A 17,207-nucleotide genomic window follows, 5' to 3' on the forward strand; every position below is an offset into this window, starting at 1 on the left:
TTTTTTTCTCCAGTAATATAGTAGTATACATCACACTGATATTTGTCTCTATATATTGTTCCTCATTAGCTCAAAGCACAGAGACCAATTCTTATTATCAGTCACCACTTGATCCCTCACCTCCTTGCATTAGTTACAGAAGAGTGTTTTTTGTTTTGCCACAATGTCTGCCAATCAAGAGCGTCTCCCACAGCTTTGTTCAACGGCTGCAAAATCTCAGCCTAAGATAAGGGGGCTTACATGAAGGTGAACAAAATAATTAATCCTCTTTACTGAAGGCCAATGGTACCTATCTTGATTAGGCCTACTAGGCAAGATAAATGCATTAAGAGGCTGTGGACTTTTTAGTGGTCTGAGATGTATTGGCTACTGAAGTTCAACACCAGTTTTGCCAAGGTTTTTTTTGTAAACCACACAGCATAGATGCTGGCATCCTTATCACAACACTTTAGGGTCTAGTTTGAGTTCTCTAATGAAGTTTGGTCTCAGTTTGCAGTAACTATTCTTTCAAGGTAAATCTTCCCTCAACTGAGAGATCATTTTAATTAACCGGCTGAATCAAGATGTAGTCCAATATCCAGGAGCAGGAACTACACATTACAGCCCATGCAGTTTGGCCATGTCTTTAGGAGTGAGAAACTGAGTATCCGGACATCCTAGGGTTGTTAACTATCTCCTCCTTTCAAGCAGGGTGGATAAACTTCACATCTTCGAGAAGCCATTTTCCAACCCAGAGATGTCCTTGATCACCACGGCTTAACTACTGGAACCGAATAGCCAAAGCAGGAACATCCCAATTATCTTATCCATCACTTTCAAGTAAGCACACAAGTTGAATCAATAATAATAATAAAAAAAATAATATTCTTGAAACTCTTGCACAGCACTACAACCTAGCTGCCTAAAAGGTCTCTTTGTGTCTCTCATCCCTCACCCTTTTATGGAGTTGAGACCAACTATACATAAAAACAGAGGAGAACGGTACAAAACAATCCACCCAAGCAGATCTAACCATGGAAATACGATGAGCATTGACTCTAAAGGTGAGAAACAAGGTATTTTTGAAAAGCCCTTGAAGAACTTCAAATAAGATGGCAAGGGATTTCAGTCACGCTAGCTGGGCACTTCCCTACCAGCTAAGTTCAGTGACAGCTTTGGCACCATTAAGGCAAGAAAGCAAAGTTTGAGATTTCCCCTTCATGTAGAAGGTTGGAGACAGAGCAGGCTTAGAAGTCATTGTCTTTATACTTCTCTCAATATATGGAAGATGCTTTCTTTAAGTAGCAGCAGCATTTCTACTCAATAAGCAACCAGAAATCATTACATCTCCCCCATTAAAGTAAACTTTATAGGGCTATGAGAAAATCAGTGCCAAAAATTACTCTAGTCCCAGTGGTGAAGTCTGTTAAAGTCTGTTAAAGACAACTGGAGTCAACAGAATCTCCGAAGTAAGGGACACCCATGTAAGAAGGCACAGACCATTATTAGTACCCCACATCTAACATCATATTTTGATAGCAGTGACAGTATCTCCCATTGCATTCCTGCACAGAAAAAAGGAAGCCTGTTCACGGAAGCAAGGAAAGAAAACGCACTTCCTAGTATTAAAAAAAAATAAAAATCTCTTAGGTGATAAAAACTTTTAAAGTCTCAATAATGTTTATAGGACTGAAAACTTGCCATACACAGCTATGAAAACTTGCCAGGCAAAAACATAAAAGTGGTAAGATGAACGCTGCTCTGTTTGCAGTGATTATGCTCAGGCTGTAGGCTTGCGGTATTAACAGATCGGGAAGTTGCCAATGTGCAGTCTCGTCGGCAAGCCACTGTATGCATGATGCATCTGTCCTCCCTGGCAGGCATCCAAAACTTTGCTGCATCATCCTAATTCCATTTGTGAAAATGCCCTTTTTCCTCTTTCTCTTTTAAGATTGTACAAAAGCTTCTGCTATTTCCTGCCCAATGGTGCTCTCCATCAGTTCCAAGCAGGGGTTGGGAGGGGGGAGCACCACAAAACACAAAAAACCCCCCAACAATTCTCAGAATTTTTGTGTCGAAAAGAATAAAACAGACTTTGCAGGACAACTGTATTCTCCTTAATCAGATACATTTGCCTTTAGGAAAGGACTAATTTGCATAGGATGTTGGTGCATAAAAGCCCATCCATTCTCAGGATGAATACTAATGCATCAAGATTTTGTATCTCAATACAAGAAATAAACAACAAAATTTCTTCACTCACTTTAAATTATTGTCAGTACTCTAAATAGAAGTTGGGGCTTTTTAGTCACATCTGCCAAATACTATTAACAATGTTTCTTTAGAAAAGATTTGAGTAAAACATTTTCCTCCATAATATAATCAGATATAAACAGAAAAAAAAGATAATCTGATTGCAAGGATCAGAAAGAAAACAACATGTCCCCAACACTGCAGGCATAACAGCTAACTACTATACAATTAGTTGCATATAGCAAATAATTCACCTCTGAAGATTCTGTCATGACAAAAATTTTAGATATTGCAAATTTCAGTGCTGCCATCAAACACACAGACAAAATAAGCTCCTGCCCTTCCTCCCAAATCACACTGTCTTGAACTCATATCCATCTACACAGACTACTTAGTGGTACAGCATACAACCACCTACGTCACATCCAAGTCCAAAAAACTTCGCCTCTTCAAAAGCATTGTGAAAATACATTTACCTCTTTTGTGGCGAACAAGGTGTCAAACTGTAAGATCACCTTTCTTGGTACAATATAAGCCATTTCACATTATTTTGCAGAGCTAGAATGTAACTGGATACAATTCTTCTACTCCCTCCAGAATGCATACACAATGGGAACTGCAGTATAAACACAGCCTGAATTTATAGAGAGACAATTACAGAAGGAAGGGAGAAGGGGGATGTTTCCAAAACAAGTGATTCAAGTCTCTCAAACAACTTCTCGTCTCTAGCCATTTCATCCTTTTTTTACCTGGCCATTTATCCTGCTTTGAGCCTGCAGCATGTGCAAACAAATATATTGTCTATGCCAATGTAAAGTCTGTGTAGCCAAATACTGAAATTCGGTATCAGCCACAATCTCCCATCTCTTTGCTCACCAGAAACTGAATTATTACCACAAGAAAAAATGATACTAAAAGTCTGACCAAAACAGTGTTTGATGATGATGCTTCCCCGAACGCTAACAAAGTCATAATGCTGGAGGTCTCAAGCCCAGACTCCTAAGGCTTTCCAGCCTGTTTCCCAGATCTGACATTGGGGATCTTCTGTCAACATTTGTCTAGCACCTGAACAAACTAACAGGTGAGCATGCAAGGGCATAACACTGCCTCTGATGGATTATGCTAAAATTTCTTCAGCAGCTTCCAGCTTGGCTGCCAAACAGATCTGGAACATAGCCCATTTCATCCACTGTCGTGCAGCAGAGGCTAGAGCAGTCTTACAGTTGTTCTCACGCTTGCCACACAGAGCCCTGCCCATTCTCTGCAAGCAAGTTATACACAGACCATATATATATAGCACCCTCTATAGCTAAGCACCACTGAATAAATACGTGTGCATTCTTAGGCATCTGCACTGTACATAGTAAACAAAGTACCAAGTGCTTAAGGTTAATCTAGCTTCAATTGTATCATCTACAAGAGTGGAAACCTAGCTGTCTTACAGCAAATAGTAAATCTCCTGCATATGTGAAGGAAGAAATCATGGTGATTTTGCACAGGAACCAGGATGCAGATATACCATGCCAGGTAATGAATTAAAAGCATAACTTCCACACACAAATTATAAAAGCTGACATTATCACTAGACATTTCAGCTGAAAACCTCTCTTATCTACAGCTAGAGTCTCCTTTGCATCCCAGAGGCTATCACAGACAACAGTACTTGGCAGTACATCAAAGCCCAGCATGCAGTTAAATGGGATTTTGCTCCTCTCTAGTTCAATAATGCTGCCTTGTTCATCTCAATGCAACTTGCCGAAGAAAAAGATGCAAGGTCACAGTTAAATAATGCTCATTTCCTGTTCTCAGCATATTTACACTACAGGCTTTACACTGCAGACACCCAGCATTAAAAGGATTCCCAGTAACTCACTACACATCAGCATGGCAAACAAGGTGAGTGCACAGGCTTCTGTTTACTAGGCCACCTTATTTTGAAATGCACTGTTTTAAAAAACAGAAAAATAGAAAAAAAAGAAAAAAGCAAAAATGGCTTCTGTTCCTTTATGCTTGCAATCTAGGCAGACGTTGTTTAATAAACCCATGAATACATAAAGGAGTATAATCAATTTGCTCACTGATTAACTGATGGATACCACAAACACTCTCTCTCTCAACAACTAAGAAGTTAGAGGCACAAGCTAAACACCAGCAAGGGTCCCTTTTTGGGAAGAAGAAGCATTGTTACGTCTCAGCTGTTGAAAGCAGAATACAATACTCAGTTTTGGTGCCATATATATATCTAAAGCAGCCATTACACAAAGCAGAGAAATGCATAACAAGTTTTACACTACAATCACAGTTATCACACATTGATTTTAAGATTATATGCTAACCTCTTCCTTTAGAAATAGAAGCAACTTAAAAATAAAGGAATAAAAATATAAATTCTACATACAGTTAAGGCAGAGGAAAGAATCGAGGCATATACATGTGGATACAGATGCAGGTAAGGTTTAAAAACCAGTTTGAGGTCATACAGTAAATCGGTGGCAGAAAAGACAACAGCGTCCATACTTCTACTTCACAGCTGTAATCCATAGCAGCATCACTCCCTATGTTTACAGGTGAATGTCCAAACAATCATATTATTAACATCTGTTTATCTGAACTGGAAAGCCTTGTTTGCCATTTCATCTACAGAGAAAATAACATAAGCTTGAAACATTAGCAGGAGCAATGTCCATCAAGAAACAGCAAGACAACAAAGGTGCTTGTTATTTGTTGATTTCAACACTACAAAACCCTGGGTACAGGCTCATCCCTGAGGGCGGCAAGTATGGGGATTTATAACGTTATATAACAGCTTGCAGAGTCAGACAATCTGTTGAATCTTCAGAACTGTCTCTGTATTAAGAATCAGGAAAACTTAGTTAAGAAGTGAATACCTATGGTCTGAAAGAAAAAGAAAAAAACCCACACAAACCTCTCACTAGATGATGATTCACCTTTAAAAACGGTCAGAGATGTGCAGTCACCTTCAGTACCTTGATGGACTGAACTTCCAGTAGCAACTGCCACTGAATTTGTAGCACTGATTCCTCCTAAGGAGCTCAAGACCAGACTGGGATTTTTGAGGGTCACTTTTTGCAGGGCTTTGAGGTTTTTCTTAAGTCTAGGTCTCAGACTTCAAATACTAAACTTGTGTTCACTTAACCACTACAATGCCCTAACTGTACATGGTATGCCAAAGTTATACTAAGACCCAATGCATATGTATTCTCACTGGTACTCTTTACAAAAGTGTTAAAGTGTTACTTATTGATTTAGCATATCTGTAAACTGCTTGATACATTGAACTTAAATGCCAGAATATAGGTCAGGGCTCACAATACTATGCCTCATTACAGAGCAAAGCTTTTCTTAAAACAGAAGAAATCTTTCAGTTGGTAAAATTTAAATACCAGAAATAAGAGACACGGATCCTCAAAGCAGTTTTAGAGGAAAACTTTTACTTTACTTTGGGTGGGGGTAGGGAATAACCAGCATATTTCTTTACGTTTCTGGTTTTAATTACACATTTGCTTTAGTTTGCATATATCAATTCTCAGGAAAATAAACTTAAAATCCACAATAGAGTTACAGTTAAGGGCAGAACTAGGCCATCTATATCCCACCTAAATGGCCACGTTTGTTCTGCACCCTCTAAATGTAAGAATATATTTGGGGAAGAAATGTAAATGAGCTACCGTCTCATCTGCTTCTGCTGCTATTTAATGGAATACATAGAAACAATTCTTGCTTTCAGTGTACCAGAATATTTTGATAACTAGACTAATACACTCAATGCAGCTGTACAATGGCTTAATTAGTCAGGAAAAGGAGTGGCTGATTCTCATTTCCAGAAGATCCTTAAGATTAAAAAAGGAATACAAAGCGCCACATTTCAGTTTGGATCTCCAGCTGCTTAGCTTTTTCATGCCTGTTTCACAAAAGGAGAGAATCTGTAAAAAAGTTTTTCTGCTGATGACTAGTAACTAAAAGAATAAAATTTCTGCACCAATTTTAACTGTATCTCCCTCAGGAAGCACATAACCTAGGTACATGTCTACTTTCTTTGGAGAAATTCTCTGTTTCAACAGCCAGATTTAAAGTCCTTTCTCTTCCCCTAATGACTCAATGCAGTCTTTTCACAACCGCCATCTCAAGCAAAAAAGAATGAGCTGAGTGCACAAGGAATTGTAATTTTGGGGGGTGGGGGGGTGGAGAGAAAAGAAAAAATAGTACATGTGTCATAATAAATAGCTATACAACATGCATCAGCCGTAAGATTATCAAAAGCGTCTCAGATGAAAAAGCTGTATTACAAAACCAGACCTCAGGCTCTTAAAACGAAAGTGCTTGTTTGATGATGACTGACAGGCTTATGAACAAGAGTACACGTCTCTTATAAAACAATTATTTGGCCACATGCAGATTATAGTATATTAAGCTGGGAAGAAAGAGTTTTCAGCTTTGAAATCTAATTATTAATTTCTAGCTATTTGTAAGAATAAGGTTCTGATTCAAATCTGCAGAAAGAGGCCCTGACAAGGTAGGTTGCCATCTGTGCCTTTAGTTATCTTAAAGGCCCATTTGGATATATGAAATAAGAGAAAATGCTTTCTCTCCAAATACAGTTTGCAAGGATTGCTTCCTGCCATTAGTTTTAACTAACCCTATTATTATCAAATGCAAGATGTTTAAAAAGCACAAACAACGTATAAGGTCATGGTCCTATACTCAACTGTAGCGAAGGACTAAGACCAGGCGAAGTGCCTGTCCCCCACTGGCAATCTGTTGGTATTAGATGTTTGACTCCCCTTGGCACTTTTCAGTCTCTCTCCCACCAAACTCTACCAGAAGACTGCACTAGATTCTTTGCTTCAAACACCAGGTCAGTACTTTAAGGGCACATTTACTCTTGTGGCAAAGAGAATCAGGCAGGAAGAGCATTTGCTTTTCAGTCAATACCATTTCCTCAAACAAGTGCCATGAATTCCCGTTAGGAACACATGAAGGTCTAACCCATAAATGGAAATTACTGTTGTCCCCAGGTGCTCTCTGGAATCTCTGTTCCCATCTAAATATAACCAGAATCCTGAGAGGAAACCCTTCAAACACAGACCTTGATGACCAAAAGCAGCAGTCTTCTTACACACAGAGGAGCAGTAAGCGAAGAGCAAACTCTCCAAATACCTTAGCAGGTGCTAACCCAAATAGTAACAGTAACAGCTACATTGGGAGATTTGACACTGCCCAAACTCCAGCCTTGGGAGCCAACCTACAAGGACGTAAGTATTTCTGGACGTCACAAATTCCTGGAGCAAGCAAACACGCAGAATCAATCCTCATGCAACACCAGCTCTAATGCAGATGAAACATGCAATCTAATCCCAATGTACTCACTGACTGATGTGAGTAACTAAGGATGCTGTGTGCACCTAAACAAGCTATCCTGGGGACAGCAATGGATGCGTGTCACTCAGCAGTTTCAGAAATCAGAGGACTTGGATCCCACTTCCAGAACCATCTGCCAGCCCACAGAACTATGCCAGAGCCAGATTCCTCACAACCCTTCTGAAAAACTATGGCAAAGCATAAACTAAATGGTGGGTAACGCAGTATAGCCCAGCATGTTTCCTGGTTGGTTAGGCTCTGTAAGGAAGCTCCTACTCTGATACCACCCACAAGCTAGAAAATAGATTTCCTCTGTCCAAGTGGGAAAAAAAAAGTCATCCTTGCACAACCAAAGACCCCATGGAGGACTGAAACAGGCACAAAGTTTCAAAGGTCTAGTGGCTACAGGCAGCAGAGAACAGCAGTTTGATCCTAGAGTTAACCTTACTAACCTCATTAGAACTCCACTTAACAAATACTCAGGTTGTCAACCAACAGCTGGCTTGTAGCAAGTCCCTGCCCTCCACGTGGAGGATAGCATGCTTCCTCTTACCAATTACAGCTACTCCTGAGGAGATCTTGAATGCCTCTCTGAAGGTCAAGAGTTCAAAATCTACTGATGATAATGACTCATGTGGTAAAAAACAACAGAAACAAAAACACAACAACAAAAAACAAACCACAAGAAAAACCAAACCAAAAAATGTGAGAATTAATGCTCAAACTTCCGAGCAATGCTAGGACTGTTTTATTTTGATGTGAGTTTCAAAGCTGTGTTACTATTAGTTAACGTTCACCCTGTTAATCACACATTATGCAATGTGCCTCTAACAAAAAGAAATGAGTGCAACACATGTCTACAATGAGACATGCTACCTGTATATGCCATATTAAGACAGATATGGATGCAATAAACTTCTTTTTGCACACAGCAGCTTCATCATCCCATAAAACTAGGAATGTCCTATGGCTCACTAAAAAGAGCCACACCATTGTGTCTGCTGATCTGACAAGCAAAATGCTCTTCCAGTCCCATGGATGTTCATTAATCTGGTTCTGAGGGTTCACAATCAAGTTCTCACAGCTTAGCAAGTACACATCTGCTGGCCACACATACTCACTCGGTCTAGAGGAAAGGCATGAGTACAACATAGTTGCTTAAGTCTCATGGAATAGCTTCGAAGTAATGCATTTTAATGTCACATTTGCAATAGGCTCCGAGTTTGCAAGTCAGGAGGTACTACAACTCTGCCAGTGGTGTATCTCAAGAAGTTACTGCATAAAACAACGATGTGGAGCTCCGAGACCAGGTTGAAAGAATTCAAATTACAGATCCGATGCGCCAAAGACACCCTGCTGCCTCGTAGCCATTTGTAAGCTCTTCTCCAAAGAGACTCTCTTGCAGCACCCGCAGGCTGCATGGTGAAGAACTACGTGGATGAAGAAAGTCATCGCCCCTAGCTTTTCTTCATAAGTCTTCCTAGAAAAGTCCACATCTCACTTGTGCAGCAGGTTCCAGCCTCTTGTCCAAATGGGCCAGATTAGCACAAATGGCTCATCTTCACATTTTGCTCTAGCCAGGCACATCGAGGCGGCAGGGGAGGGATCGTGCTGCGCTGAACGGAACAGCTCCGCCTGCAGATCAGATAGGGCCAGCCCGTCTAGCAGAGGAGCGATAAGCATCGGGGAGCAGTAACCTCTTCCACCAGCACAGGTGGATCCAGAGAACACCACCAGCTCACAGCCCACCGCAGTCAGTCCCGAGCCCAGGTGGATGCCACTCCAGACAAGGCTTTGCCACAGGGACCAAAACAGCTTTACTGACAAGAAAAGATGAAGATGTCTTTCCTCCTCAGCACTCATGCTTTGCACAGCTTCATAGACACACCGATTAAAAGGTTACAATAATGCTTTAAAAAGACTCATTTAAAGAAAACTGTAGTAATTTGATGGCCAATAGTGATTTCTGAGGATCTCACTTGCACTTTCTAAACCTGAGAGATCGGCAGTACTGTCAACATCGGCAGTTAGCTACAGTCTTCAAGCAGAAAAGAGGAAGAACTGACATTTCACACAATAAGAGTAAAGTCTGAAGTGGCGATAAGGAACAACAGTATTTTAACACTGCGTATCAAGAGCTATCGCAGACTGACACGCAGCCAGGCTGTGGCAAGACACAGCACTTAATATTACCTTTAACGAAGACCTCCATGTGCGAAAGTTTCCCTGACGGCTGACACACAACAGCACTTTTGTTCCTATGCACGGGCTAAGGACTGCAGCTCCGCTCTGAAACCACCGCCTCCCGCCAGCAGCCCTCACGCTCTCTGCGGCAAAGGCAACAGGAACTTCATGAAACAGCACGTGAAGTTCACATTTACCTCAGGAGATCCCCAAGGACCCAGCCTGCCCGCTCAAAGGACCACAGGAAGGCGTCCCCTTCCTTCTGGCAGGAATTTTTAGAGATGCTAGCACCCACCCGCGCATTAGGACGGCTCGAAGCCCCAGCGGCGATGTGAAACCCCCTGAACCGACGAGCCCCCGGCGCAGTCAGGATTTGGGCCTTTCAGCCCCTTTTTCCCCTCAGACAAGGGGTGACCCCCCAGCCCGGGCACGACGGGGGGGCGGCGGGCTCCCCGCAGCGCGCACAGCAAGGGCGCTGCCGCCGTGCCAGGGCCCGCCTCGCCCCCTCCGGGGGCCGCACAGCCGGGTGTCCCCCCCCGGCCATCCCCGCTGGCAACCGGCCTCCCCCCGCCGCCACGGGGGCGCGCGCGGCGGCCGTTGGAGCTGGGGAGGGGAGGGAGAGCCCGCCGGCGGGAGCGGCGCGCGGGGCGCTGACGGGGCGCCGTGCCCGCCGCCCCTCACCTGGAGACGCAGTTCTCCAGCACGGAGCTCTTGCCGGCGCTCTGCCCGCCCACCACCGCGATCTGCGGCAGGTCGAGCAGGCAGCTCTGCCCCAGCGCTGCGAAGGCGTCCTGCAGCCGGTTGACGAGCGGGATGAGCCCCTCCATCCCGCCACCGCTCCGCCGCTCGCCGCCGCCGCTGACAGGTAACGGCAGCGCACTGCGCATGCGGCCACCCCCCGGCTGGGGGCGGGGCTCCGCGCAGAGGCCACGCCCCCCCGTGCGGCCACTCCCCCACCCCCGGTGCGGGACCGCAGGGCAAAGCCCGCGGCGGGGCTGGGGGTCCTCGCTGCACATGGTGGCGGCGGCCCCATCCGCGGTCCGGCACCGAGCAACAGCTTGCAGGGAGCAGCCGGCTGGGCCCAGGTCCACACATCAGCTCACAAGGCCACCACACTGCCCCTCTCCTCCAGGAGCCCCGACCCCAGCCGGCTGCCCCATCCTGCTAGAGGAAGGGTCCACAGCACCCCCTGTGAGCCCCGGGTGCAGGGCCGTGCCTGGCTGTGCCACCCTCCGGCACCCAGCCGAGGTTTGCCTGTGCTCTTCCACTACGCTCTGGCACCAAACCGGGAACACGGCCAAACCGGGAGCACATGCAGGAGCTGGGTCCCGCTTGCCGGCATGGGACCTGGCAGGCAGCTGGCTTCAGCGCTTCCCAATCTGCCGAGCAGGGTATTTTGGAGCAATCCCAGCGGCTTAATTCCTCCCGCCTCCCACCCGCGATGGGAACAGGAGCAGTGGGAACCACGATCCATCCCTGCAGCACATGAGGGGCCCTGGCAAACGGCACCGACGCTCCGTCGCGGGTGGGAGCGCTGCCAGGCGCAGACACGCGTTCGCCGGAACCGTGTCGGGGCAAGCCGGAGAAGCCGGGTCTGGCAGGGCTGGTGGCAGGTGGGTGGTTCAGGAACAGGCTGGGAAGCGACAACAAGGTCCGAGCTACATCACTGCGGTGAGCTCAATTAAAAATGCATACCGAGGCTGAGCTAAAAGCACAGGCGAACAACAGAGATGAGATTTATCTGTGATTACTGGCAGCAGTCACAACACAATATCTAAAACAGAGGCTTTGGAGTCCTGCAGTGATAAAAGTTATCCTCTGTGTTACAGCAGGCACTGGCCTCGCTCAGCATGAAAAGCAAAACAAAAGGGAACTGCAAACATCCCACGGGCTGACAGATACTAACAATCTGGAGGATTATCAAAACTTCTTGGCCAGAGCTCTCAATAAGTGCAAAAAATCACTCTCTACAACAGCCTGACTGCTAACCCTGGAAACAAACGAACAGTTTGCTCTCACTCTGGCTAAAAAGTTTTTAATTGGCACAACACAGAGACGGCTTCTCCAGCAGTGGTTTTGCCACAGCGGTTAGATCACCTCCCCAGCATCACAGCCTCTGGGAAAAGCCTTCCGATCATTTCTGTCTAGATGGGGCCCAGGGGTTATTGACATAATTATGCCAATTAGCAGCATGATTAGTTTTTTTCTCCACTGCTGAGCGAGCAGGCTATGCCAGGAGGCACTGGAGTAGCTGCCTGGCCTTCCTCCAGTTCATGGGTTCTGCAGAGGCTGGAAGTTGGGAAGAACAGTATCGTGTTCTGGCCAAATCGGGCCTGTCTGAGTGTCAGAGCACTTTGTGGTGCCTCAGTAAAATAATTAATATCAGTAGAAGAGCAGCCTGGCAATAGGATCGCATCTCCACAAGAGACAAATGAAGATTAAAAAAGACACAATGCCTAGGAAGCAAGGCTATGCGCATCCTCAGGGAGATGATAACACAGGGAACTGGCTTTTCCATTAGGTCTTTAAATTACATGTTTGCTTCCACAATTAAAAAAAAATTAAATAAGAAAATGTCTATGATTAGGAAAAGTTTGAGATATTCCCCCACGTCTGGGAAGATTCCAAACCAAACTTTTTTTATCTGCTGAAGCAGAGTTAAAGCTGCAAAGTGACCACACTCACCCTGTGACTCCATCACTTGCAAAAATCACTTTCCCTGCTCCCCTCCCTGAAAAAAGCCACAAGCTGCCAAGTATAGATTTCCCACCTCCTAGAAAAATCACGAAAATTTTCATTATGCATGCCTGTGTTATCACAAGGGTGCTCATTTTTCCAACTTCAAGAGAGCAGTGAAGAAGAGAGGAAGGGCACCGAGCTTCAGGTCTCTGCTTTTTCTGACTTCTCCAGGCAGCTTGTTCCAACCCCCAGCGCGGACCCCAGCCTGCCTTTCTGAATTTGTTGAGATTCAGAGCAGCTAAATTAAAGGAAACATGGGTAGTACTAGTAGACACCATTGAGAAGATTCTTGTAATGAATCAACCTGAAAAAAAAGACCCAAACCAAAGCATCAGAGGGCTGTGCAAGAAACTGTCTTCCTGGGGACCACCAGGTATGATCCCCAGGAGCACAGAGCTGTGTTGCTGTATTTTTACTTTGCCCTCAGTTATGCCCCATGGTATTTATAATTTTCTTTTCGCCATGTGCCAGGCAAGGAGAGAAGACCTCCGCTGACCACCTCTCCCTGGCATGGTGGGAAGGGTGCCCTGCTCCCCAGGGTGGTACGCCAGCCCCACTCACTCCATCAGCATGGTCTGCTCGCTTCCAGATGTCACCAGGTCCAGCACAGCCTGCCTGGGGCCCCCAGCCCTGTCGGAGTCTCCAGTCAATTTCAGATCAGGCGTACAGACAGCAAGTTTGTCCTGCCCTAACTTCCAGAAAAATATATGGCAAAAATAATCTGGCTTCAGCATGCAGCTGTAGCATTTGAGCTCACAAACTTACCCATAGACTCTTCTCCCTAACCAGGCAACGTGACATTAAAACTGAGGACATTTGGATCAGGTCCCCAGGCTGCTTTATAAACACACACCAGTGCGATTCCCTTCATGAAAAATGGGTTATATATAAACTACCAGAAAGGAGATTTGCAAATGCCTGCAGCAAAGAGCAAGGCACGCTCCCCTGCCAGGAGAGCAGGCGGGACCCCGGGGGGGGGAGCAGAGCACAGATGAGAATGCATTCCCCCCCCCAGGAAGCATTTATAAAAAGCAGGCTCCTTCACGCATGATCTTCTCCCCAGGGACCTTCCTCACCTCCTTCTTGCTTCAGTTACAAACCCAGAGCCTTGCAGAGCTTCTCAGGCAGCTGATCAGCACAAAGCAGGAGGTGGGCCAGGAGCCCCGTGCAAGGGAGGGTCCCAGGTTCTCAGCAGCACCTGGCTCTGCAGTGCTGGCAGGAAGATGCTGGTCAGCATCATGGCTGTGTATCTGCCAGGAGGAGAGCTCAGACCTTGAAGCTGCAAAAAAAATAGAATTATAGCCAGTGAAAGAAAGTCAGAGAGGCTGCAGAGCTGTGATTAGAAGTAGTGGTTGCAGCATTTCACCCTGCAAAGAGGAGACGCTTTCTGCCTCTCCCCTGCAGGCCCTGCTGACTCATGGGTCACAGGACAGTGGTACCCCAATCCCTATCCCGTCTGGCATGGTGGCCTGTCTCCCACCCTGTGACCTTCAGCTGCATCCTTTAGTCAGGTGCATGCAGATGCAGCGTCAAAAAAGGCCACCGTGCTGCATTGCAGCCCTCAGAGACGTTTCCCTGCAGCCCTGAGCACCCCAGGAAAGAGCTATATGCCCTTGCTGCAGCCTGGCAGCACGCCTGTTTCCTTGGTCACAAAGCCAGCCAAGTGCTTCCTCAAGGGAAGATTTCATGGATAAAACATTTCCCAGGTGCTTCCACCCTCCAGGACATGGCTGATGCAGCCCTTGCTGTGCTGTGACCCTCCCATGCCCAGGCAGCAGCAGCAGCAGCCCCAGCCAGCAGGGCCAGGCTCACCCCAGCAGGGCTCTTCCCAGCTGGAAGGAATCAGCCTCCCCACTCAGTCCCTGCAGCTTTTATTACCGCAAAAGTCTCTCCCAGATGCTTGGTGTACTTTCAGATGGTGACAGTATGTCCCACATCCACCTCCACCCTCTTCCTAAGACCCTGGCCACTTCCAGTCCTTCTGCAGAGCAAATCTGGGCTGTGGCCCCTCAGGAGGTCATACCGTGCAGGGTATACATGTGGCAGCCCACTGCTGCCTGCCCCCCAGCATCTCCATCCTGCCACCTGCCTGGCTACAGAGTGACCCTGGGCCAGAGAGCCCCCATGGCTGGGCATGACCAGCTGCATCCCTCCCCCCGAGCTCACAAAGCTCAGGGCTGACCCATCAGCTCCCCAGTGCCTCGCTCCCTAGGGCAGCAGCGGGACACAGATGTGATGCTCAGAGAGGGATTCAGGCTGGACCAGACCAAAGGACCCCCAGCTGGCTACAGCCTCAGGCCTGAGCCATGCGATGATCTAGGCAGCTGTCTCTTGTTGTGCTGGGAAATCCAGAAAGGAAAAAAGTCAACATCTGAGAGCCAGCAAAGGTTGCTAAGTGACAGCAGCGCTTGTGTCTATCCCGCCGCTTACAACGTGCCTACGCTGCAAAGGAAGGAAGTGAGGAGTAAGGAATGTAAATATGAGTAGATTGCCAAAACACGCAACAAACACAGTCACTAAACATATACATTAGCTGCAAGTTTTGGCTGCCAGGAGAGAAATATTTACCACAAATCAATTATTCCAGCCTCGGAGCATTTTACCTGCAGAGGAGGATTTCGGGTATTTGCAGCACTCATGAATTTACCAATTTTCCAGCTGAAATATATTTCCAGACTAAACTTGTAGGGCTGTCAGTAGCTACAAGGACAGCTGCAATGTACTGAGATTTCATCCTTATATTCTTTCTAATAGATGGCTTTTGTTTTTCCACCAGGATGTGGCGTTACACAGTGATTAGGAAGCACAACAGAAAGGCAGGACTGGACAAGGGAGGGATGAACGCAGCCTTTGTATGAGCTCCTGGAGAAGAAAGGAGATGGTTTCGGTAAAATAAAGGGCACACACACAAACCTATGTCATTGGAATTATGTTGAGAATTGAAAACTAAGTTAAAAATAGACTAAATGCAGCACTGTTGATCCAGTTGAGAAATTTGCCATCGCTAAGCTGGATGGATAATAGATATCTTTCAAAAAAAAGTGCTCAGCACAGAGAATCTTTAGAGACCAACTGCATGGGGGCAGGCAGACTTCCACCCAGCTTGAGCTCCAGCCTCATCTCTCCCATTGACCAGTGATCACGTGCTGCCCTGAACACACTGCAGCAGATGAGCAGCCGGGCAGCGAGCAGCGCACAGGGTGCATGCACTCACGCTGCCATTCTTTATCTGAGGCAGCGAGCAGGCCAGCCCTGCTCTCCAGCGCCTGGAAACCATCAAAAGCACTTATTTAAAAAAAGCATCTACTCCCTCTGCGTAGAAGCAGGCCAGCCCAGGGAAAAAGTAGGGCACCACTTTGTCCCTCGCCGTGAAGGGGAATAAGGCAGGGAACATCAGAGAAGGGATCTGAACAGAGCAGCTTCTAAAGCAGAACCTGCTGGCAAATTAAAAGTAAAATATAGCCAGGGTTGGTGATCAGAGGGACGTGCTTGCTGCTGGCATGGCTGCCATAGCACCTCCTGGGCACAAACAGCCCCATCTCCCACATCAGCACAGTGGCTGTGGTCCTCACTGGTTCAGGGGGTGAGAGCCCTTGGGGCACCCCTTTTTGCAGCCCCCACAGGGCTGGCAAACTGCAGACCCTCAGGCTCATGCACCCTCTCACTCAGCTTTCCAAACAAAGGAGGATTTCCCGGAGGTGGCGGAGAGCTGGCCCCTGCTGTTGGAGGAAAGGCTGACGACACCAACACCCTGCTGGGACAGGGTGACACAGCTGCAAAGCTGGTGAGGTGGCCCCAGCAGCCATGCCAAGATGTGGCTGCTGTTGCCTCCATGCCAACAGCTAGGTCAGATCCCCCTGGTGCTGCTTCTGGTGTTGTTACCACGCTGGGCTGCAGAAAGGTGGCAGGGGGTTTGCTTTAGGAAGCAGCTGCCAGAAAGATGTCCTTGCTCAGGGTGCCAGTGGCAGAAGGAAGCAGGGAGTGGGGGTGCAGCATCACTGGCAAAGCATCACAGTGCCCAATCATGTTGTCACCTTGATGTCTGCAAGCCAGTCACGTTGGTACCATGTCTCAGACTCATTTTGGTACCAGCTGTTGCAGGGGAGAAAGACAATCCCCCCCCCTCAAACGACTTCTGATGAATACGGGACACCAGCAGGGCAACTGCTCTGTAACCAGGCGGAATACACAGGTCAGCTCTTCAGCAAACCCTCAGAGGGAGGGACCAGGCTGCGACACCCTCAGGAGAGACAGAATGAGACGCTTGGGCAGGAATGGGGTGCTGTGGGAACACCCCGATGGGTATTTTCCCGCTGCCTTTTCATCCTGCAGGAAGGCTCACCTGCACCAGCTGGCTGAGCACATTGGGGTGCCCAGGGGGCCAAGCACAGGGCTTGGCCCCTGCTGGCCCAGGGGGGCAAGGGGGAGAAGGGTTGAGGGCCCAGGGGCTTACAGGTCCCAGGTCTCAGGACCCAGTGGCAATGACTGGAAAGATCCGGAAGAGGGGCAGGCACATGGTGGTGTCAGCTTCAGGAAAGCAAGTGTGGAGCAGGCAGCAAAGTACAAGGGGCAGCTGCTTGTCCCCAGGACGTGCCCTTGAGGAGCAGAGGTGATCATACCTTTCCTAGGGGTGCTGGGCACTCCAGAAATAAGCCTAGCAAAGCACTGCAGGC

At 47.0% G+C, this 17,207-nt stretch overlaps 1 protein-coding gene across 3 annotated transcripts in view; it reads right to left on the minus strand.

The window, feature by feature from the left end:
- The window catches only part of DNM3 (dynamin 3), a 187,063-nt gene extending 176,384 nt beyond the window's left edge, over positions 1-10,679 (minus strand). For all 3 annotated transcript variants that reach the window (XM_056355522.1, XM_056355520.1, XM_056355519.1), the window contains exon 1: positions 10,477-10,679. In XM_056355522.1, coding sequence (XP_056211497.1) covers positions 10,477-10,622 — 146 coding nt within the window. In that variant the 5' untranslated portion in view covers positions 10,623-10,679. The remainder of the gene's footprint in view (positions 1-10,476) is intronic.
- Between the last annotated feature and the right edge of the window lie 6,528 nt (positions 10,680-17,207).

The sequence above is a fragment of the Falco biarmicus genome, chromosome 11 (genome assembly GCF_023638135.1).
Source record: "Falco biarmicus isolate bFalBia1 chromosome 11, bFalBia1.pri, whole genome shotgun sequence".
Lineage (NCBI taxonomy): Eukaryota > Metazoa > Chordata > Aves > Falconiformes > Falconidae > Falco > Falco biarmicus.